At 33.9% G+C, this 24,952-nt stretch overlaps 2 protein-coding genes across 2 annotated transcripts in view; both read right to left on the bottom strand.

Annotated features, from left to right (window-relative positions):
* The window catches only part of LOC113391661 (probable multidrug resistance-associated protein lethal(2)03659), a 54,062-nt gene extending 38,778 nt beyond the window's left edge, over nt 1-15,284 (bottom strand). The window contains exon 1 of the mRNA XM_026627697.2: nt 15,076-15,284. The gene's annotated coding sequence lies outside the window, so the exon portion shown is untranslated. The remainder of the gene's footprint in view (nt 1-15,075) is intronic.
* Nucleotides 15,285-16,743: 1,459 nt separating this feature from the next.
* Nucleotides 16,744-24,930, bottom strand: LOC113391667 (uncharacterized). The gene is made up of 6 exons (XM_026627709.2): nt 24,788-24,930; nt 23,857-23,938; nt 20,984-22,429; nt 20,486-20,656; nt 20,001-20,161; nt 16,744-17,171 (listed from the first exon to the last, which is right to left on the bottom strand). Coding segments are annotated over exons 1-6 (2,031 nt in total). The 5' UTR covers nt 24,790-24,930; the 3' UTR covers nt 16,744-17,002.
* Nucleotides 24,931-24,952: the final 22 nt, after the last annotated feature.

The following is a 24,952-nucleotide window of genomic DNA, read 5'->3' as shown; positions in this document are numbered from 1 at the left end:
TTCAGCGACGCTTGCCTGGATTTGAACCCGCAATCATCGGTTAAGGCGCACGCGCCCTAACCACTGGGCCACGTCGGCTCTTTTCACATATAAAACATGCTTATTATAGCAGAGATAAGCCGAACATTTCAATTTTCTTAGCTGTAAAACAAGCAAAAATCAAACTATATTAAGTGAAGTTACCACCGGTTCGAAATGTAGATTCTACCCAGAAGAACCGACAGTAGCGACTCTTTTTCAACATTTAAAAATACAGTCATGTTAGGTGAATACAGGTGCACCATTCAGCTTCCAAGTGGGGTTCCAAAAACCCAACGCTGGTTTACAATGGTACCCTATGTAGTTATGACGGGCTGTGAAAATCTAAGCTAATATTTAATATATATGTTTACACACACAGTAAACATCAGCCGAGATGGCCCAGTGGTTAGAACGCGTGCATCTTAACCGATGCTTCGAGTTCAAACCCAGGCAAGCACCACTGAATTTTCATTTGCTTAATTTGTGTTTATAATTCATCTCGTGCTCGGTGAAGGAAAACATCGTGAGGAAATCTGCATGTGTCTTTCAACAATATTCTGCTACATTTGTATCCACCAACCCGCATTGGAGTATGCTCCATAATCGTGGAACATGCTCCAAACCTTCTCTTCATAGGGAGAGAAGGTCTTAGCCCAGCAGTGGGAAATATACAGGCTGGTTATGTATAAAATGTAACATAACAAAAATAATAACTAAAGGCAATATTTATTTCTTTGGACAATAAAATCGGGGGCAATCGGGGGATTTCCAAACAGCATATACGATCTAAATTAAAATATATTTACCTACTGGTCCGTTGCACGCGTTAAGTAGCACGAATCGTCAAAACAAAGCCACAGGTGTTATCACTGTTGTGACTTCTGAAAATTAAATATTTACCTGTTCCATTTGTAATCACGATGTGTGCTTTTGATAAGAAACGATAAGGTAGAGTCAGGATTGCACTGAGTTCACCTTGATATAAAAGAGGTGAGCACGAGACGCCTGTTAGATGAAAGAGAACCCCGTTTTTTTATGGCATTAGTTGGCGGACGAGCTTATGGGCCACCCGATGGTAAGTGGTAACCACCGCCCATAGACGAAGGCGCTGTAAGAAATATTAACCATTCCTTACATCACCTATGCGCCACCAACCTTGGGAACTAAGATATTATGTCCCTTGTGCCTGTGATTACACTGACTCACTCACCATTCTAACCGGAACACAACAATACAGAGTACTGTTATTTGCGATAGAATATCTGATGAGTGGGTGGTACCTACCCAGACAGGCTTGCACAAAGTCCTACCACCAAGTATAAAGTTATATTATAAGCAGATTTGATTTGCTGTCTTGCCTGATGTTAAACATCGACACGGTCTACGATGTACAACGCTTGCCTAGAAGATACCTGTTAACTCTAGATTTGAAAACCAACGTTGTACCTATCGGGAAATACAGACTACAGATTTGTTTGTAAGATTGTTTGTTACAGATAAACCCAAAAACACAACCGATTTTATGAGATATTTCCGCTATCGAAATCTATAATTGTTCGGGGTAACAAGAGGTGAAGCTTATTTAAAAAATACAAATCGAACCTACGAACGCATACACTTATAATGTAAATAGGAAACATTGAAAATAATCCTTGAATATATACAAATATGAATTAAAAACTGTACAAATCATGACTGCGTGGAATGGCGGCAAGATTGCTAGCAACGTTTCCCTGGTTAATCGCAATTCCGATCCTCTGGGCAAAAAACGAACCAGCCTTCCTGTCACCAGTGGAGGTCATAAGGCGAGGCGTTATACTTTTAATGAAGCTTTTTGCTCTACTTCAAGGTCCAAATGTTTCAACAGATTTGTTTGAAATTAACTTAAAAACTACTAACGATTTAAAAAAAATACCATGTTTATTTTAAACAAAAACTTGAAATTCCCACAAAAATAGCAATAATGTAACACATATATAATCTTTTATTGTCTTATAACCTTAAAATATAATAAAATAATAAGGAAATATAAATTATTCTTAAAATATCCTGACATAATGTATTAAGTTGTACATTTCTTTTTTTTTTAATATTGTGTTATTGAATGTAAGATTTTTTTTTCTCGTGTATGTACAATAAAGAGTTATTATTATTATTATTATTTCACAACGTCCCATATTGATAAGGTTTGATAACGTCATATCGACTAAAATTATTATTTACACGAGAGTTTCATCTCGTTGTTTTATTATCGAATAAACATTACATAAATCTTACACAATTTACTGACAAAGGAGGCAAAACTAATCAAAGTGTCTACGTATCACTAAGACCCTCTTGGCAAGTACCAGCAAAAAAATATTCCACCGGCAAGTGTGCGCGTATCCAGAGACATATAATTTTACTTCGTGGCGATGTAAAGATTATTTAAAAGTTGGCGACGACTTGCTATCAGATGGACAATGCAGAGCTAGGGTCTGCTTTTGAAGTGCAATGAAGCTTATTTTAGCTAAATCCTCCAATGGGGTTTGTTAGATACACATGAGGAAGTTTCCTTGCAATATTCCTTCATAACCGAACACGAGATTTTAAACACAAATTAAGAACTGTGTGTAGTTGAAATCTAGGTACACAATAATTAATTTTAATGACTTCCATTCAATTGAACTAGGTTTATACTGGATTGTAACCCATTTAGAATCGTTTGTACCTTAAGGCGCTAAAAGATATGGGAGGTTTGAAAGTATGACCAGCAAAAAGTAAACAAAATCATTTTTTTTTATTATTTTAATTGCTATCCGAACCAATATATATATATATATAGGCTCATGCACATGAATAGTTGCCGAAAATGACTAAAAAATTAATCTTGCTGTAAATTTCTACCAAACGCATTGGAATTTATGAGGAAATCTTAAAACACCAAAATCTCTCGAACCCTTCACGTTTTAAAAGTTCGTACATAATAAATTAAACACTGGTTTTCTTACCCAAATAATACCCCAGTTCCGGAGGGGAGCTGAACCTGGATAATATCTGAAGATTACCAGTACGAAAATAATAACATTAGGTCTCGGAAATTGTCGAACAACCGTTTGTTAAAGCTTGGGATTTCGTAATGAAATAAAATTCGATTCACAGCTTAATCTGAAAGCCTTGGACGCGCAGATCAATGCCGATTCAAATCAATATTCTTCGCTTTTTACGAATTTCATATTTTAATCGTTAGTAGTGGTTTATTCGCTAATTAAAACGCTTTCACTTAAGCTAAAAAATATTCTGTTAAAGGTTAAGTTTAAGTTCTTGATATCTTTGCTTTATACTCGAGTTAAAGAACTTAAACTTCATTTATAGTCTTTAAAATCCATAGTGTTCCTAAAGGTTCAATTTTAAGTACTATTTTATTTTTAGTATCTATAAATGACCTTCTTTTATTTTTTACTAATTAGTACTTAATTAATGTTTAAATGTTATAGTTATAAATATTTACCAATAAAAATGGATACTTGGTATATTTATGTTTTACGAATTAAGACACGTCTCACACGAGATAGAACATTTTAGACGTAAAGGTTTATTGCACGACGGTTTAAGGTGCAATTAACTCTTCTCGTTGTATCAAGATCTGTACAAGAACACCATTTAAGATCAGATGACCCCTTTCACCATCCGTCTTCCAAGAATAAATCAAAATATTACAAAGAAACTCATATACCATTTATGCAAATCAATTCTTGAACAATTAAAATGATCATTATTCTCCTTTTTTTTTTTTCAAATAACATTATTTCTGAACACACGTATTGTCGTAACGTGTGACTGAACTTTATTTGTGAAACTTAAGCGGTCGAAGGAAGCGTTTCCATAACAAGACATAGCATCTCATAATATGTAGTTCTGCGAATACAAAACACCTATCAATTGGCTTTGAAAAAGCAAAATAATGAAACACAGTACAAAAAAATTATGTTAGAATTGTTTTTTTTTTGTTATTACCGATTGATCAATCTTAACTAGTATTATGAATGAAAGTTAGCAAAACTTGACCTCCGTGGTCGAGTTATGTGTACACCGGTTTTCATGGGTACGCCACTCAGAGGTCCCGGGTTCGATTCCCGGCCGAGTCGATGTAGAAAAAGTTCATTAATTTTCTATGTTGTCTTGTGTCTGGGTGTTTGTGGTACCGTCGTTACTTCTGATTTCCATAACACAAGTGCTTTAGCTACTTACATTGGGATCAGAGTAATGTATGTGATGTTGTCCAATATTTATAAAAAAAAAAGTTAGTTTGTTTCATGAAAATATACATATTCGTCAGTGCTACGTGGAAAGACACAGTGTACCTAACACCTGACTCCGACGCTTGGACTAGTTGCTATGAAGCTGTTGTATCAACCAGGTCAACGGACATCTGTTGCATCTGTGTAATTGTTAAGTGTATTAAATTTTGCCAGCTATCAGACGATTTTATTTTGTAAAATTACAAAAAAAAAATGTCAGTCTAATCATGTCAGGTCATCTTAATTCACTAATATATTTACGATCTAGTGTTTATCTTCTACTAGTAAATTTATAATTGCTAGTATTTATACACGAACATGGTGATTTAACTTTATAAAAACCGGTTATAACTGGTTCAAGTTCTGAATTGACACGTAAATGATTTGTATTTTATGTCCAAATGAAATACTAGAACAATTGTCTTTATCCACAATTAGCTCTAAGCATTTTCCTTAACGAGATATTTTCCCAACAGTGAGAGTTTGCTAGCTGTAAATACGACATGGCGCAATACATAAAATCTGAGTCACCTGAGATTACATATTTGTAATTTATGTTTTGAATTCATCTCGTGCTCGGCGGTGAAGTAAAACATCGTCAGGAAACCTGCATGTAACATTTGAAACTCTGTCACATAGGTTTCTACCAACTCGCATTTAAAACGGTAGAAAAAGCTCTTAAATTTCTGTTCAAGAAAGGAGACTTGAGGCGAGCAGTGTGATATTTACGCTTTTAATTTACTCTTTGTAAGAAATAGTCACGATTCCTTAAATCGGCGATGTAAATGTGCCACCAACCTTGGAAACTAAGATGCTGTGCCTGTAGTTACACTTGTTCAATCACCCCACATAATAACATTACTAAGCAAGTTTGGCGGTAGAATATCTGATGAGTGGGTGGTATCTACCATCAAATTAACTTTCTACAAAACATTCTAATTTAAATATAAGTTACATACATACAACAAATCACGTTAGATGAAAATTAGTCTTGCGTAATACTTCGTATCTTTCAGAGTCATCGCCTTTTATCGGCAACGTGGCGACTATATCCGAACGTGGAAACAGACGGTAAACGTGACAGATCAGATTGGCCATAAATAAACACGTTAGATAATTTAAAAAAAAAATGTTTTCTATGTAACGTCGTGAAAACGCACGACGAGGCTAACTAGTGTTTAGAACTAACTTTTGGGTATTATTGTCAGTTTGGATTAGACGAGTAGAAAAATGTATGGTTGTATGTATATTGCTCTGTTTATCTCTTTATGCGTCATTTTTTGCGTATGCGTCAATCGTGTGGGAACTACTGAACGTATCGGCCATATTATGGAACTAGAACCAATCGAGGCGAAATCGTCCTTAGATAAAAGAGAAAAAATAAATAACTGTACCACCTCTGGTCTTCCTTTGAAGAAGCTTTAAAGCTGCTCCAATGCTGGTTACAAATGTGACAGAATTTCATTGACCTGCAGTTCACGATGATAACCTTTATCATTGAGCACGAGATTAATCATAACCGCAAATTAAGCACGTGAAGGTTCAGTGTTGCTTGCGTTTAAGCCCGCAATCATCGGCGATGTACGAGTTCTGAACAGTGGCCGTGATCGATAGAACATTAATTTATTTCGTTCAGGTAACCTCCTGATTTAGATGAAACCCTACTACATGAGTATTCAATATTCACCAATATGCACTTTTACTCTTTTTTGAGAGGACAGGATATCTTTGCCCTGACATCTAAATTTATACAAAAATATGATTAATCTTCTGTACTAATAAGATATTGTTAATTTTTATTGTAATGCCTAACTAAAAACACAACTAAACCAATATACATAAATCTTATACCGAAAGATGTTTTTAGCATATAATATTAATATATAATTAGAAACGCTTTAAATTTAGACTATTTACACGACAAGCGTGAATTTCATATTCTTGTATACGATATTTTTTTTCTTTCTGAGATAATATAAAAACAAGTATAATACGAAAAATTCCACGAGAAATATTCGTCTTTGTCAACATCGCTCGTTACACTTGTTAAGTTTTAAATCAACATTGATTAAAGTCAATCAAAATACATGTGAATAAACAGATACTTGAATCCCCATTCAATTGGATGTTGGATGCGCCGGTGACGTCATCTTTGTAAACGAAATGAAAGCACAACTAACCCTTTATTCCACTGAAAGTAATTTTCTTAAATTGGATTTAGAACATGTTAAAAAGAGCGTAGCCGTAACTGGACGTCCGGCCGATTTAAACATCAAAATTGTTGGTGTCCAAAATAATTCCTAGTTCAAACTGCAGCAAGCAAATTAGGTCATCAATTTTTTGGTATCAAATTATACTTCATAGATATTAATTACATTTTGGTAATTTAAGGATGATCTTTCGCTTGATACAGTCAGTCTGATGGACGCTCAAGGACTATTATTAGGATTGAATTAATTGTGTAGAGACGTTAGCCATGAAATTCTGAATACAGAAATTGGTCTCTAGGCAACGTAGTTGGGGTTCCTATATAATCTTTTTCATGGGCTATCACATAGAGTAAAAAGAATATTTATAACATATGTAGGGCGGGCTAATGGCCCGCATGATGGTAAGTGTTCACCATATAAATTAGCAACGTAAGAAATTTTAAACATTCCTTACATCAATGGCACCAAAGCGCCGCCAACCTTGGGAACTAAGATGTTATATCCCAACAGTACCAAGTATCGCTGCTTAGCAGTAGAATATATGTTGTGCGGTACCCAGACGGGCTAACACAAAGCCCTACCACCAAGTTAACATAAATATAACCCAACACAGACACACCTCTATTATATAAATAGATAAGTTCGTAGAATCCCAAAAAAAGGTCACGCGCGTTAAAATCGAATACCAAGCCCGTAACGATCGACCTAGAAACCACGGGATATATTTTCTTAAATATACTATCAAGTTGCTTTTACGAGAACTTCCTCCTCATGGATTGATCTAAATATACTTTATTCGAGTAGAGTTTTACGAGCACTTTTCGTTTTGCGAACCTTCATTTTACAGAATTGTATTAAACGTAGTGCTACCGCAGTTTTTCTATCATATATTTAATCTTATATTGAGTAATATGCTTAATTTATCAATGTTATTTTAAGGAATTATTTGATCTTGTATAACTATGCACGAGGGACATAATATCTTAGATCCCAAGGTCAGCAGGGAATGGGTGTTATAAGTAAAGCGGTCTGTAAAACGCCCAATACTGGGCTAAGGTATCTTCTATTGTGGAGAAGGTTCGGAGCAAATTCCACCACGCTGGTCCAATGATAGATGTTGAACACATGTTGAAGAATTTAATTGAAATGAAACACATGCAGGTTTCCTCACATGATGAATTATAAACAGATTACGCACTTGGAAATTCGCGAATTCCACCACGCTACTCCAATGAGTCGATAGATACACATGTGGCAGAATTGAATTAAAATTAAACACATGCAGGTTTCCTCACGTGATGAATTATAAACGGATTAAACACTTCGGTGGTACTTCGTTGATTACATACGCGTTCTAATCACTGGGTCATCTCTACTGTTATAAGGGATGGTTAATATTACTTACGGCGCCAATGTGTACGAGAGGTCACCATCAAGTGACCCATTTACCCTTCCGTACGAATATCATACAAAAAATACAGACGTCAGTCTGGTTATGTTGGTTTTTATTTATAACATAAAACGAGCGCCAAAACGTAATAACCACATAGGGTCTCCACAAAAATTAACATTTTAGGAACGTCCAATGAAATTCTTTATACATTTTATTAATGTCAAAAAAAGGTGAAATAGAGGTTAACCTCGAAATTATACTTAGCTATGACCTTGGTACGAATCATTGCTTTAACATTCGAGTTACCTGAAACGTCTCGTTGAATATAAGTGATTAATATATTCATGGTCAAATTTTTGTACAGCCTATTACGATCGAAACAGACACACGAATAAACATATCTTAGATTTTCATATTTCATGGGATTTAATAAACACTTGCACTCCCTCCATACAAGCAGGCGAAATTGCAGTCGGAAACTAATAGAAATTATTTAGATTTTTTGATGTGATGCCATCACAAGAACTGTCCATGTTAAATCTTTATCCAAAAGTATTTCAATCTTTTAATGGCGAATGTTAACAAAACATAACAATTATAGTGTATTTATTATTTAAGTGTTAGGCATAAAAAGTTTCTACAAGTATGTACATTCTTGGAGTTCAAATTTACTTCATACCAAATGCCATCAATTCGGTTCAGTGGTCTGTGAAAGAGCAACAGACAGGCAGACAGAGTTACTTCCGCATTTATAATATTAGTACAGTTTAGAGATCTATTCATGAGTACGCCTTTGTGAGTTAAAATATGTATACTTTGCAATTATTATATACTGTGTCATTATTCTGTGATTAACCGTTATTCAGATCTGATAGAATTTTTCTCTGGATTAATGACCTCGAGAATGTACATGTTGACTTTATTAAAGTATATCCTTTAGCCATTTTTATTAATATGTAATCAGTATATACCTCTTTTATCGCAGGAGTTTATTTTTTAATTACTGAAGAATCTTAATGGTCAAGTGTATTTAGAATCTAGCTGATCTCCAGGGATATCGAATCCGTTCCTTTAATTAATTAAATATATGCAAAGATAAAGATAGAGAGCCGAGATGGCCCTGTGGTTAGAACGCTTGCATCTTAACCGATGATTTCGGGTTCAAACCAAGGCAAGCACCATTGAATTTTCATGTGCTTAATTTGTGTTTATAATTCATCTCATGCTCATGCATATCGCGTGGAAACCTGCATGTGTCTAATTTCAACGAAATTCTGCCACATGTGAATCCACCAACCCGCTTTGAAGCAGCGTATTGGAATATGCTCCAAACTTTCTTCTCAAAGGGACAAGAGGCCTTAGCCCAGCAGTGGGAAATATACATACAGGCTGTTAATGTGATGCAACGATAGGGTGCTATAGCACTCAGGGATAATACTAATAGCTGAACCAATGAAAACATTTTTGGAATTTGATCATTAGTTCTGGACATACCAACATATAACACCCCCCCCCCCCCACCATACAAACAAACAAATTATACATCTTTATAATATAAGTACTTAAATAAAGATACTACTAAAATTATATTCGTATACCAACGGCCTTTCAGCCCACGTGACCCTCGCTGAACCTACCATTCTCTATCTCATAATTAACTCAGACAATTAAAACTAAATTTATTATTTAATAACCGTCTGTCTAGTTTTTGTATAATTAAGTTTTTTGTATATCAACGCCATTTCAATTGATTATGGTAGGTACATTTAGTTCTATTTCGTTTGACAATTGATTATTCATAGCGGATAAAAATTAATGGAGACATTAATTTAGATCGAGTACCGGTTGCCATACTGTCTCTAGTGTCACCACACGACGCACTGGAAACCATGAGCTCTGATTATAATTGCCTTATTATATTACTAGTTTTCGCGAGCTGCTTCACTCGCGATTCAGGGGTATTATTCACACAAATTCATTACAAATGATAGCCCATGTACTCTTCTGATGTATGACCTATATTATTGTAGTTTCATTAAAATCCATTCAGTATTTTTTGCGTGAAAGAGTAACACATCCATAGATACAAACTTTCGCTTTTATATTCGATTTGTTACCGCAATATAGTGAGTCTGACACGATGTATTTGAGCTTGTTATCTTCAGATCAACCGAGTCAAGAAATGGCGGATCATTGACAAATAATGTACGTTGTATATAATGAGTTAATAAGAGAATTAGGGACGGGATTTTATTTATTTTTTATGAAGGTTGGGGCGAACGAGCAGGAGGCTCACCTAATGGATTGCAAAACCGGAGGCTTACAGGTGCGTTGCCGTCCTATAAAAAATGAGCAGGGTTATTACGGAAACCACAATCAAGTTAGATCTAAAAATTTGTATAAACCCCTGTTTGAATATTCTACTGGTGATAAGACTATTCCTAATTCTACCAGTCAGAATTCCTTCAGGCGTTCAGTTCACATTTTGAAATAACTACACAATTTTACGTTATATTTTATTACTTATTTGATAAAGCATGACATTAATTTTAAAAATACGTACTACAATTGCACATTGTGATAATCAGTTATGTAAGGGACGCAAACAATTCATACTGTAATCTTGTTACCTACAAATTGGCAAATTAATACATTATTAATATTATTATACTGTCTTTTTACTTTTCTCTCTTATGATGTAACGATATCCTAAACACTGGCCTTAGCCAATCAGATGAGATGACATAAGAAACTTGCAGGTAACGCGGTACGTGTTGAGGATAATTGCCTTTCGGAGTAAATGAACAGTGATGAGCTGTAATATATCAACACTACGTTGTAGCTTTTTAGGTACGATCCCAGTTAACAAGATGACTATGAAAACGGAACAGTCTGCACGCCACTGACGCTTCAGTTTTATTGGTTAGTCTTGATATTTATCGAGCCCTCGATGTCAACTGTATGTTGTGTTAGGAGTAGCTATATCTAAAGGTTATCAGTTTTGTTAATTTTGTCTGTACATCAGGTGATTCATGGTTACAGTTTAACAACTGTGTCTAATTTTTGGACAATAACCTTTTACGGACTGTCCTCTAAATATCCTCGAGTATTGTCACCCTACCGGTCGTTGACATCGCACGAACGAGCAAATAAAAAACAACTTAGTAGGTGCCTGCTTTTGTCGCTCGCCTTTTATCAAATATTCCCAAATTTGTACTTGATAAAAAAATAAAATAACCGAATGACAACACACTGCATTAACAAGAGGGTCTAACAAAATGATTTTTTTCAAACTTCATTTCCTAAGGAGGTTAAATGGGAGATTAAAGTTTGTTAAATCTTTTTTTTATGGTATAGGTTTGCAGGTTTGCGGACGGGCATATGGGCCACCCGATGGTAAGTGGTCACCACCGCCCATAGACCATTGTCTATGACGCTGCAAGAAATATTAACCATTCCTTACATCGCCAATGCGCCACCAACCTTGGGAACTAAGATGTTACGTCCCTTGTGCCTGTAGTCACACTGGCTCATTCTCCTTCAAACCGGAACACAACAATACTGAGTACTGTTGTTTGGCGGCAGAACATCTGATAATGTATGTTAATGAAATAGAAAAGCTTTATTATTAATAATAATATTAAATGCATTAAGAAGGATATTTCACAGTGATTAGAAGAGGAAGGGTATAAATTGCCTACTTGATGTTCATAATTAGTAGAACACAACTGCAAGAACAAAAAAATAAAGGATATTCCAACGGCTATGCGAGAACAATAACAGATTATACAAAGTAAAGATAAGAAAAAAAAAATTAATTAAACCGAAACACTAAGTTTAACAAAGACCTCATAACATTGACAGTATGTGTAATTTGAAAACAACGCCTTGGGCAGATATGTTAACGCCTTTGTCCAGTAGTGGGATGTTCATTAACAATTTTAAAAAGATAAAACGATTACTTTCATTACCTACCGTGACAAATGTCAACGCGAACAATACAATATTTCAAGGACATCATAACGTGAAAAATTTAAATAAATTCGCGTATACACGGCTACTGTACAATATATTTATGATGATATAATGTTTATATGGAAGAATATATAAAGAAGCGTCTATAGCGCAATGCTTTATGGATCCTGACCCCTTGGGCTATTGTGGCCCTCACTCCTAACCTCAAGTGATACGCTTAAAAGGTAAATAGGAATATTAGTAATGTCTTAATCAACATACTATTAATACTAGAAATAAAAACAAACTTGTAACCCCTATTTAGAGAATGTTTTCGGGCAATGATACACGCATATATAATAAGATACCGGAAAATATAATCAATTTAAGACGTAACAAATTAAAAAAAAAATTATATAGACCAAATTAATCAGTAAATCCATAAATATGCTCGGATTGACGCTCGGGTTTCAACGAGGACCGATTGTGAATATTAACATCATTGTAAATCGTGTTTATTTGAAACTAGCGACCCGACCCGGCTTCGCACGAGTGCAATGCTGACACTAAATATATAAATAATATCTAAATATAAGAATGTCTTACAATGTTCACACCTTTTTTGTCATGAGACAATACAAACCGTACCTCATTTTAAATCTGTAATATCTTCGAAAATATTCATTTAAGTTACATGCTGTAAAGGGCCATATTGATCTATATTAACTGCACTATGTATTTAAGATACTTAATTGGAAAAGGATTAATGCTGTATTGCTTAAAATCGCTTTGAAAATAAGCCATTATTTATCGTAAAAAGTAAAGGATAAAAATGGTTATTGTGGCTATCCCTAAGGGATAGACTTATACTAGCGCGGGATTTTTTGAAGAACTTTTTAAGGTGTACAATACTGTAGTGCATTATTTTGATCTATCTCGTAGGGTTCAGCCAGTGTTTGCAATGTAAGCTCAAAACAATGTGTTTATTTACGACATCACTTTAGAAACCTCTAATATAATCAGTGTTTATTGTTTGTAGACTATATTGTGCATGAATTATACATTCAAACCTTACTCTTGAATCAATCTATCTATTAAAAAAAAACCCATCAAAATCCGTTGTGTAATGTTAAAGATCAAAGCATATACAGGACAGACAGCGGTAAGCTACTTTGTTTTATACTATTTAATGAAGAATAACAATGAAAGTTTCCTACCGTTCACGCTGGAGGTTTTATTGAGTGGAGTTGAAATATTGTAAAAATCTACTCGAATAAAATACACTGCAATTGATTTGCGTTAGAAGTGACATGAAAAATTTGCTAAAATCCATGACCACGATAGCGTTAGTCACGACCGCTTATCTATATAATAATATATACCACTGAACGGTTTGTTTAAACGCGCTTATCTTTCTAAAAGAACCATCAGTCCGATTTAAAAAAAAACACCTTTAGGTCAGGGTCTACACATTAAACAATATAATCTATGACATTCATTACGATTTAGCCTTTCGTAACGTTTTTCCTCTCTCTAAAATTAATTCTTTGTTAAATTGTAACAATTTAGTAAATTGCAATCAAGAATCCTCTTTAATTTTCTGCACATCTATGGCTGGAGCTCTTCAAAATGAGACCATAACAATTTTTTTATGTGCAGCTATCGTCCCATAATCACTGGGACAAAGATCGACTTACGCTGGTTGTGCCCGCGACTTCGTGCGCGTTTGAATTTTTTAAAAAACCGTGACTTTATTATTATTTTACATATAAATCTAAAATAAAACAGACAGACAGACAAGAATTGTAAAAAATGTTATTTAAGTATATGTACCGTGTATACGTACATATGCATTCAGTAAAACTAACACAGTATTATATGTATAGAAGATTTGCGAATAACTGGCGTTTTGAACGTCTACAAAACTGTTATCGGAACTTTGGTAAAATGAAAGTGGAATATATTAAGTAGTTCAGTAAGATAAGTACTGTATTATAATAAATAAACATACATTAGTTAAGAACTGTTTTACTATTAACAAAGTGGAATTCGTAAATTTAAAGTTTATTTATCTTCGATTGGAATAGACTATATCTTAGTTCCCAAAATGGCGCATTAGCAATATACGGGTTGGTTAATATTTCTTACAGAATATCAGAACGTTAAAAAATCACGCTAATAGAGGTATTAAGATATAATAATAACTTTAATGTAGACCCTTATTTTACCCGAACGAAGCCGGTAGCTAGTATAATACGCGAGACTCAACTATATCAATCGAATTTCAATATATCACGTTACAGAGAAAAAACTGCGGCCATCAGATCGGTTTACCTGGATTTTTTCAACACATCGTTACAATGAAACACAATTACTCCATTCTATTTTTTGCGTGCGTTTAGAGTACATTATTAAACAAACAATGGGAAGGTGAAATGAAGGATCTATTCGATCACTTATTTAAAGTTTAAATAACGATAGATTAATAGTAATTTCATTGCTTTTGTATAAAAATGGTGGGGTAGGCTCCAAACCTTCTCAAAAGGCCTTACCCCAGCAGTTGATTTACAGTTTGATACTTTATTTAAAATACAATTAAACTGTTTTTATATGAATCACCTTTTTTGTAACGATGCAATTTTAACGTATTTATTACGACTAAATTATTTAATATATTCCGAATAATAATGTAAACTTGTATCGTAATGCAAAAATAAAAACAAATAATTTATCATCATTTTTAATTGATACTGTTGAACATTTTTTATACTATGCTTATAGTTTTTAAAAGTTTTTTCCTGCATGGAAAAATAGTCATGAGTCAGTCACTCATTCGTTTCCGCTCGGAACTCTAGACGATAGAAACACAAATAACAAATACATTTCATTTATATATTTTAAATCATAAATATTATAAAACGAAAGCCGACTTTATTTAAATTGTTTCAAACTTACGATATTGCACAATGTTGTAATACATATCAAAAGTGCATACCGCAAGCTTAAAACCTGTTGATTTTTTAATTAAATAAAACGACCTTACTACAAACAGTTGGTTATTTCTTTGAAAGTTTGGTTTTTTCTCTATAAGGTTGCTATTTTTTAAACCAAAATGTATTTTTTTACTTTTTAAATGTTTTAAAATATTTTGCATTCAACACGATACGATATTTTTATAGTGAAAGTATTCAACAAATTTTAACAAATAAGGACTCACCATTAAGTGTAATTATAATATCAGGTGTTTGCAGGAGAATATAAGTTTAAAACCACTTAAAAACAAACACTCAACAATAACTTTTGTTTTATAACTCGCGTAAAAACACTCGAAAATGTTTTACGAAATAATCGTAAAAAATCCGAATTATTTGAACAATGACAGGCGACAGCACGTCCGTCGATTGATATTTTTTAAACTGGAACCTATAATAATAGCTGTCATTCATGAATGAACGTCACTATGATTTGATCTCAGTGTTGCCAGAAAGAACATGGTACTATTATAGTAGTAATAAAATATACATATTATTTGTCCCAAACGCCATTAGGCTGGGTAAAAAGTTTTTGGGCTGATTTTGATGTTTTTTTATGATTATACCGCATTAAATTATTTTATAGAATTCATTAAATTGTCTTTACAACGGTATAAAAACTATCTTGATTCCGTTCAAGTTAAATGCATATTGTTATTTTTGTAACAGCGAACATGCAGTACCACTACTATACTTTACAAAAATATAATTAAAAAAGATAAATTTTAATAAAAACACACAATATTTTTACAAAGTATATATTAAGAATTACAATATAAAGAAATATCATTAGATTTTTACAATTAACATTATCAGTATAATAAAAGTCAACCATACGTTAATAATAGATGTACAATTTGGTATTACGAATAATACCAGTCGTAAAAATTGTCCCAGCCAAATATTACCAACTAATAATAAAATAACATTAAAATTTTTATTTACATGAGTTTTCTTCACCATTTAAGACATAAAACAGGAACTTTGATAATGGTTTAAATATATTATAAAATAAAAAAGCCCTTATCAATAAAACATTTAAACCATGAAAAAGTAATAGTGGATGGTAGTTTTTTTTTTACAAAAATGGTATCATTCAATTTCGTCACAAAATTAAAGTCTAAAAGCAACTGACACGACAACCAAACTTCGAGTTAATCTGGAATGATTTTCGATATCAAAGAAGTATTCAGAACATACAATTAACACCCATACTCTTTTAGTGTGTACTAGCAAGAGGATAAAAGTATTCTGAGTTTAATGGAAAAAAATACGTTCTAACCTAGAGATGGCAGATGACCAATAAAACCTAGTTCAATTATTCGAAGAGGGGGAGGGTAAAGAGGTCAAATAGAACCACGCGGTCAATGAACACGTTAACAAGAAAATACAATGCATTGTAATACTATTATATAAACGTTACGATTATACATAATATGTACATATATCGATATTAATACATGATTTTATTAAAACAAATCTTTCAAGCCTCGACAGAAAAATACAATAAACCAATAGAGACAGTGCTGAGAAAAAAAAGACTATTAAAAGAGTATTATTCGAAAAAAATACAACATAAGAACGATTTGCTCTTTCTATAAGATTATTTCTTTTTTCAAAATAAATAATACAATTTATATTTAAAAAATTTAAAACTTCAATAATGTGTGAATGATTTTATAGCCATTGGCACTTGGGATGTCCAAGCCAGCGTTGCAAAACTATCGATAGCTCTCCGCGAGCAATACTATTGATTACGGCAATACTATCGATAGTATTGCTAGCTCTCTGTAAGCAATACTATTGATAGTATCGATAGTTTTGGACTATCGATAGTATAGGTTAAATGTAGTGGTTTTTGCAATACTATCGATATTCAACACTAGTCCAGGCAGCCAAATTTTACAGGAATTTAAGTTTTTGTGAAATAATGTAACTCACACATGTATATAGATATGAACCTTGAAAATATTACACTACTTTTTTGGCAGTCAGGCGAACCAGACAACAATATTTCTATTATCCTATAAACTTGTATTTGGCGTTGAGACAACAAGAGCCCTAGGAGTCAAGATAGAACCATCGACCGTCCGTTGTACCTTGAGTAATCTACTAAGGGGTCTTCGTCAAAGCCTTATTCGGTTTGAAGTCAGCTCCAAGTTCTGAAGCTTGCTGTATCGTCGTACACACTCGTAACGGTGTCTGGCGCCAATGCGAACTTAGCCTGGAACTACGTCGTACCGGCGTCACGGTGTATTTCGGCGGCTCATTAGATTGGCGCCTGGAAAAATAATAAGAGCATTAAAATCTTCGTAAACTTTAGTTCATTTATTTAGTATTAAAATCTCAAAATTAATACTCAAAAGAGAATCAATCAACCGTACTTATACGTATAGCGCATTCCAATGGCAAGATGAGTAAGTATATACAAACTACCGTGACCTTGAATTGACGTAACATCATTGGTCGATCGAGATCTTTGATTTTTATTATGAATTGGTGAGGAAATGACGTTTTGAATGTCGGCAAAGTTATTATCGGGAGAAATGGTAATAGTCCATTCCAACCAGGTTAGTGAGCCTAAATAAACAACTTCGACATTTAATTAACGCGACATCGCTGGTCGAGATTTTCAATGGTTATTTATTTTCACTCGTCCTGCCGTTGGAATTGCCTATTTTGAAGTATCTATAATATATAATCATTCGATCGGTTAGCAACACAATATTTAAAAAAAAATCTGTTTGTCGGATAGTATAATAGAAAGCAGTGCATATTACATGATAGTATATATATTTTTTAATGTACTAGGATCACATGACATTAAGACAGGTATAAGTGACGGGTAACCAGAACCCTACGTCAGGGCCGGACCGTAAGTTTAGGGGGGCCCTGGGCTAACACTACTTAGGGCCCACCTAGGACATATCTGAACGTAGACTTGAATTAAATTAATTGAATATGTTTGATTCATTGCAGGACTTGGAGGGCTGCAAACCATACGATCTTTTTAATTTAATAAAGTTATGGATTCTTTCGAATTATCGTCTATTTTTGACTTGACTTAGCTGGGGTCCCCTTGAATCCACGGGGCCCTGGGATGAAGCCCAAAAAGCCATATGGTAGATCCGGCTCTGCCCTACGTTCTGGATAATTTTATCATAGAGTTCTATATCCGAAGAAGTGTGTACCGAAATCTACGGAATAAGATTTCAATAAAGTGCAATACTAGTGGTATAGAATAATTTAAAAATATTTATCTATCTTTCTGTATCGAATTAATCGAATATTATCGCATTCCTTCAAGATTTCATCGTCTAGCAGTAGCGCCTTTTAAATTTTACACAAACACACGTCACTCACTACGCTTAGCTTCCTTATTATTCTTCTAAAGTCCATAATTAATATAAGAATATATTAATATTATTATAATTATTATCTCTAATTCCTGCTACCCCTTCCCTTCACAGATCTACGCGTGCTGGCTCGCGATTTCACCGCATAACTGAGACATCGATCCCTTCGCGCGCAAAGAGATTTGGCAACTCTTTTCTTCGTCGCACCGCCGAACAATGGAACTCTTGACCAGCACACGTGTTAAAATATAAAAAATAATAATAATTGGGAAGCAAATTGAAAGATCCATTTATGTATTGGTAAATATCTATGATCGATTTAATTTCGGCTTGAAGATATTTGGCCAATTTTTTAGAGTTACTCTTGTATAACTACATAAATTAATTTCAACCTGCGAATGGCGGTTAGGATACATGCATTCCACTGGACTATTTCGATCGAAAAAGTTTTTGACCGTTCGTTCGGATTTTTGAAACACAAATATGTAGTTTAAATTTTGATACGTATTTAGAGAAATTTATAGTTTTCATTCTGTTCCACAGACGCAAGATCATCCCGTAGAACATGTATGCATGTGATTAATTTTTAATGTCTGACATACTCAGAGCTCATCACATACTGCCTAACAATAATCACGCAATAACTAAATTGAATTTAAAAACGTATTCCCCCCATTCAGTCGAAAAATGTACTAACTACCATAACAACAAACCAAATACTTTCAAACAAATAAAACTAATAATTATTATTAAATATGATACTCTCACATGCACAGATGAGTTTGCTAAATTTCTCGCCGAGGCACTGAATTATTTTATATAATATTTTTACACATCTGAAATAGATTTGTTCAATAAATATACGAAATCTTAGAAAAAAATAATTTGATGACGATGTTTGTCGACATCATCCTGACCGATTTCTTTCACGGAGGCTAATTTCAACAGAAACCAGCCAACTAACTAAGCAGGACATATTAAAGTGCACAAAGTATAAGTTAGATGTAAGTTTGGTTATTATTTAAATAAATTTATTCATAATGATATCATATCTATTTTCTGTATTAGTAGGGAAGAGTATACTCAATACTAATATCGCTGGCTCAGTGCGAGACCGTCACATTTGCAAAAAATTAAAAAATACGTTAAATGCGTAATAAGTATCCTGAAGCAACCCTTTGGTGCAAAAACCGTAACACATAGTTTCCATAAGATGACGTGTGTGTCATTATCGTTTCACGGCGACGGAGAATGACAAAGTTATAAATGCTTCACGTGCAAAATTGTATTTTCGCAAAAGTGACGGTCTCGCACCGGGGGAGCGATATTAGGCTTTCATGGTCAAACTACTAAACCGAAATTGATGAAATTTTGTATGAAGCAACTTTCAACCGAAAGAAGGACATACCACCTACCACAACCGACCGTTACAACTTGAGTGACGTCAACGATGACGTCACAATTTATCAATGAGAGTAATAACGAGATAAAAGAAAGAAATAACATCATTACTAAATGAAAGATCTTTCAAAATGATAGGAAACCTCAACTACAACGCCATGCTTATGATCAGGCTAGACATGTCTGGCATTCTGGTGATACAGATCCGTTATGCTTACATTAGAGGTTATTGTATTATAACACAAATTTACACAGCACTTGCTCAGCGTAATAATTGGAAAAATGCTTAAAATTCTACCAAACGAATACTTAGATTTTCTCATCTCAATTGTAAATTAAAAAATAATACTCACAACTTAGCCTGCTGAACAGCGAAACGTATGATCGTACTCTTAAAGATATTCTTCACATCCACCAGCTTAGGATCGACCTGACGTCGCCCTGAACTCGGACTTATCTTGAGCTGCATGAACTTGTCCAGCAGCTGGTCTAAGTTCGCTTCAACCACGGATTGCTGTAAGAAAGAATTAAGAAAATTATAATTTGGTTTGGAATACAAAACTTATGGAATATGGATAACATATGGATTTGATGATTGATGTGGAGGTCATACTACCAAGTAAAAGCCAGTGGTGATTTCAAAGTAATTGTAGTACATCACGAAATCACTTGAGCATATCACTGCTTCGTCCTGATGCCTAGACTGCTTCTCCTGATCTGTTTACTTTTTTATAGAGGAGGGATATTCATGTTATTTAAAAAATCTAGCTTAATTGTGGAAAAAGAAATATTGCAATCTATGCACGAGTATGCGAAGTAACCACCTCGAGCGCCTCACCTCGGTGCCTTTGGCGATGGCCTGCTCCCAGCACTGCACGGAGGCGGGCAGGTCCCCGTGGCGCTCCTCCAGCGCGGCGCGGCACTCCCAGTAGGGCGCGCTGTCGGGCGCCGACGGGAAGCGGTCGCGGAGGGCGCGCAGCCAGCGCGCGCACTGCTCCCAGTCGAAACCCTGGGCGCCGTTATTACTTATTGTGTATTCATACAAATAAATAAACTTTTATTGTACACCACTAGAATATAGCACAGAAATGTGTTCACATCTCCAATTTTATTAGTGATTTTTAAGAGATATTATGAATATTAATATACATTGTATCCATAACTAGTTACTATGCCGGAATTACCGTGTCCGCTTCTAGGCAATGCACAGTTGCCTACAACTCACTAAGAAAAGGTTGTATCAATAATATAAGTGTATATTCCATGAATTTACGGGGGAAATTACTTAGATCACTGACAGCCATTTCATAATTAACATTTTTTCAAATCAACTCACCTCTCTCAATAATTCAGTCAAGTCATTCAAAGCACCCAATAGCAGTTCATCGACGTGATGCATCACATCCCCGGACGTCAATGTAGTTTCATAGCTTTCGTTACAGTCAATGCTATCACTGACGTAGCTCGCTCTACGCCAGTTCTCAGTCGGAAATCCAATCTCACTCTTCTCCTCGTTCAGGTCACCATTTTTATTGTTCATGTTTTCTAAATACGATTCATTATCACTGTCATGATCCAGCGCGACATTCTCTTTGTCGTCGTCATCAAATTCTTCAAACCTCGGTGCGTCTATATTCAAAGGTCTAATGTCCCTCGAAAGATTGTGTAAGCCAAAACATTGCAAATGGTGGTATGAATCGATGGCTTTCCCTCGTTTCTTCAACCAATTTCGCAGTTTAGACTGTAGTTCATCCGTTTTTGGTGTATTAAAGTTGTAAGGAATAGGCGTTTGAAATTTAACTTTTTTCCGTTCGCTTTTAACGGCCGATACAACTTTTTCACCTTTTATACAATCGTCTTCATTAACATCCTTGAGGTGTACTTTATCTATCTTTTCTCCAATCGATGCCCATTTGTGAAAGCAGTTGCCCAGTTCCTTCCTGCTTATTTTCTTCAAATGTACCGCTGATATCGATCTACGTACTGGCATAGTGGGTTCAACTTTGAAGACAGTATGCCTCTTGTTCATGATTAATCTAGAATCATTTATAACTTTCTTCAAATAATTCGGATCTGTACGTAGTTTAAGAGCATTGTCTATAGTTTCCTTTGGTGCGACCATTTTTGGTTTGTAAAGTCTATCAAAAACTGATTCCCTCCTACCATTGCTATTTGCCGTCTGATTTGGCTGTATACTTTTTCTTTTATCGAAGTTCCTAGATTTATTGTCGATTTTCGACACAGCCGCTAAACTTTTGCGAGATTTCAAATCGTTTTTTAGATTAACTTTATTGTTAACACTTTTGTTAGTGTCTTTGGGTTCTGTAATTGTTATTTTTGGGTTTTTATCACAAATTTCGTTAAAGCGTTTAATATTTACTTCCGGAGTTATTTCCTTCAATGGTTTTCCAGCATTTACATCTTTGCCATTCATGTTTACTGCTTTTGGACATTTAGTATCAACTTTTGATACATTTGTCATTTTATCTCTTCTAATGTTAGTATTTACTTGATTAGAAATTTTATTATATAGTTTGGTATTGTTGCTCTGGACATTTTTACCATTATTGTTAGATTCTTTCGGTGGAATCTTTTTTAAAGTTGGTATTGAAGTTGGCCTTTTCAGGCCACTAGATTGTATATTATTTTTAACATAATTTACATTATTTTTCGCAACGCAACTTGCGTCCGATTTAGACTTGACGGGAAGAGAAACAGTCGAAGAGTTTTTCGGCAGTTGAATATCATTTTTTCCATATTTCTTTAAGTTGAGTTCCCGCAACTGAAAAAAAAATACAAATTTACAATTTTGTATTAATTTGTGTGAAATTTATTAAAAGTAAAAGAACACTCTTAGTAAATTTACAAAATAAGTATATATAAAATAAAGTAGTCATAGTATACTCCAGCCTAAGCAACAATATTAGCTATAAAAAAACGTAGTTAGGGTACCATAACGGGGTACATAAATATGTACTTTTATTTTTGCAAGGATGATGTTATCTAAAGAGCCGAGGCCCAGTGGTTAGAACGCGTACATCTTAACCGATGATTTCGGGTTCAAACCCAGGCAAACTGAATATTCATGTGCTTAATTTGTGTTTATAATTAATTTCGTGCTTAGCGGTGAAGGAAAACTTCGTGAGGAAACCTACATGTGTCTAATTTCAACGAAATTCTGCCACATATGTATTCCACCTAACCGCATTGGAGCAGCGTGGTGGAATATTGGAATATCCTCAAAAAGGAGAGGAGGCCTTAGCCCAGCAGTGGGAAATTAACAGGTTGTTAATGTAATGTTTAATTATGTTATGTAAGCGGTTCGACTAATGGCAAGACACCTTCAGCCTTTGGTTGTAAGTTGTATAAAGCACTTTTTAAACAGTCAGAACCAAGACAATCATAGGATCTAAGATGTTATGTCCGTTATACCTGTAATTCTACTAGCTCACTCAAACTTCAAACCAGAATAATACTATTTGACTATAGACAAAAGCTTTGTGACCTTCTAGTCTCACACAAAGCTTTAATACTGGTACAATTATATGTATTCTTTAAATCAACAAGCAATCTTAACAAAATTCACCATATATTCTAGGAATCTTGAAGAGATTTATTAATTTACTTTTAGAATCTCTGTATAACCATATAATAGTTTTCATGCACAAAAATGAATTATAATTACATTAATCATTTTTAGTTTCTACTTATGATAGAAAAATACTAATGCCGAGTGTATTGACTTGCTTGGAGAGACTGTAAAGTAGAGTGATATTCACAAAGATATGATGCTATTACTTTTTGATTTATATACAAAAGATTTTTCTGTAACATTTGTGCAAAAATAAAAAATTATTAATGTATTCTGGGTGCTGACAATTCAGGTAGAACTAAAAATTCTGATAATGGTTATATGTTGCTGTAAATAGTAAATTACATAAATATTTAGGCTTAAGCAAACCCATCTGGGTAGGTATCACCCACTCATCAGATATTCTACCACAAAATAGCTATACTTAGTATAGTTGTGTTCCAGTTTGATGAGTGAGTGAGTCAGTGTAATTACAGGCTCAAGGAACATAACATCTTAGTTGCCAACATTGGCGATGCTTTGCAATGTAAGAAATGATTTATATTTCTTACAGCCACAATGTCTATTTTACGGTAACCACTTACCATCCATCTAGCTATACAATAAAATAAAGATACCTTTTCAATCCTAGCTTTTTCTCTGACAAGCCGGTCTTCCCTGAGCTTATTGAGACGTTCCTCTACTGAAGCCATTTTTATCCTGAAAAATAATAAATTAATTGTGAGTTAAGTAAATCTTATATCAAGTTGAATTATATTAAAACTCCACCTTTAACAACTAGTATGTTAAAGAGAACTTCAAGACTTGCAGAGACAATATACTAGACACATTAGTTAAGTAATAATTATCTGTCTTAGAACATGTTAAGCAAAAATGTATTAACTGCCTCAACTTTCATATATGGAAATCTATTCATCAGAAGAAGCTTTGGAGCCTGAGTAAAGATTTCATCATCCAAGGATAAAAATTTACTGAATCTTTTGGTCATCGAGTTCTAATTACTGAGTCCGTTGAGTCTATGATTCAATGAAAAATGTTTGGTACATTACTTTTAAAATTTATTTTCAGTTAAGCTTACGTGTATAACATAATAATATCGTACATCCTCCTGCCCTTATGCCAATTTTACTTGGGGTTGGCATAATAATAATATACATTTTATTATTATAATATACCAATCTGAAATAATACTTCTTTATTTTATTTTCATAGGCTATATTAAATATATTATGAAATAAGTCTAAGAGATTATTAAATATTTTAAAGTATATTTAAGCTAAGCTAAAGTATGTGTAGATTAATAAACACATTATATAAGGCTAACAGACACTGTTTGTGAATGAATCTTCATAAATCTAGTTAGAATAATTTTCATTATCATTAGTCCACGGCCAACAGCTTATATTAAAATTACTTGTATTAATTAAAAACTAAAGCACAATATCACAAATTGAGAAATGTAAACATCAATGTATTCAATTACTTAGTTTTCAAACGATAATAAATTAAAAAATGATAAAACAGTCGTTGAACATAAAATATACTTACATAAAATACGAATATCTGAAGAAAACACTTATTCAAATATGAACACAATTAGTTAAACTCAATAATAAATGATAACAGACAGGACGCTTTCGTTTATTTTTTAATTTAAAAGTAAAACGGTTGACGGTTGAAAGCTCCTCTAATTCAATTTTAAACAGTTTAATT

This window comes from Vanessa tameamea, chromosome 30, assembly GCF_037043105.1.
Source record: "Vanessa tameamea isolate UH-Manoa-2023 chromosome 30, ilVanTame1 primary haplotype, whole genome shotgun sequence".
NCBI classification, from domain to species: Eukaryota; Metazoa; Arthropoda; class Insecta; order Lepidoptera; family Nymphalidae; genus Vanessa; species Vanessa tameamea.
The sequence above is the reverse complement of the archived record's forward strand: the minus strand, read 5'-3'. Positions and strand labels throughout refer to the sequence as shown.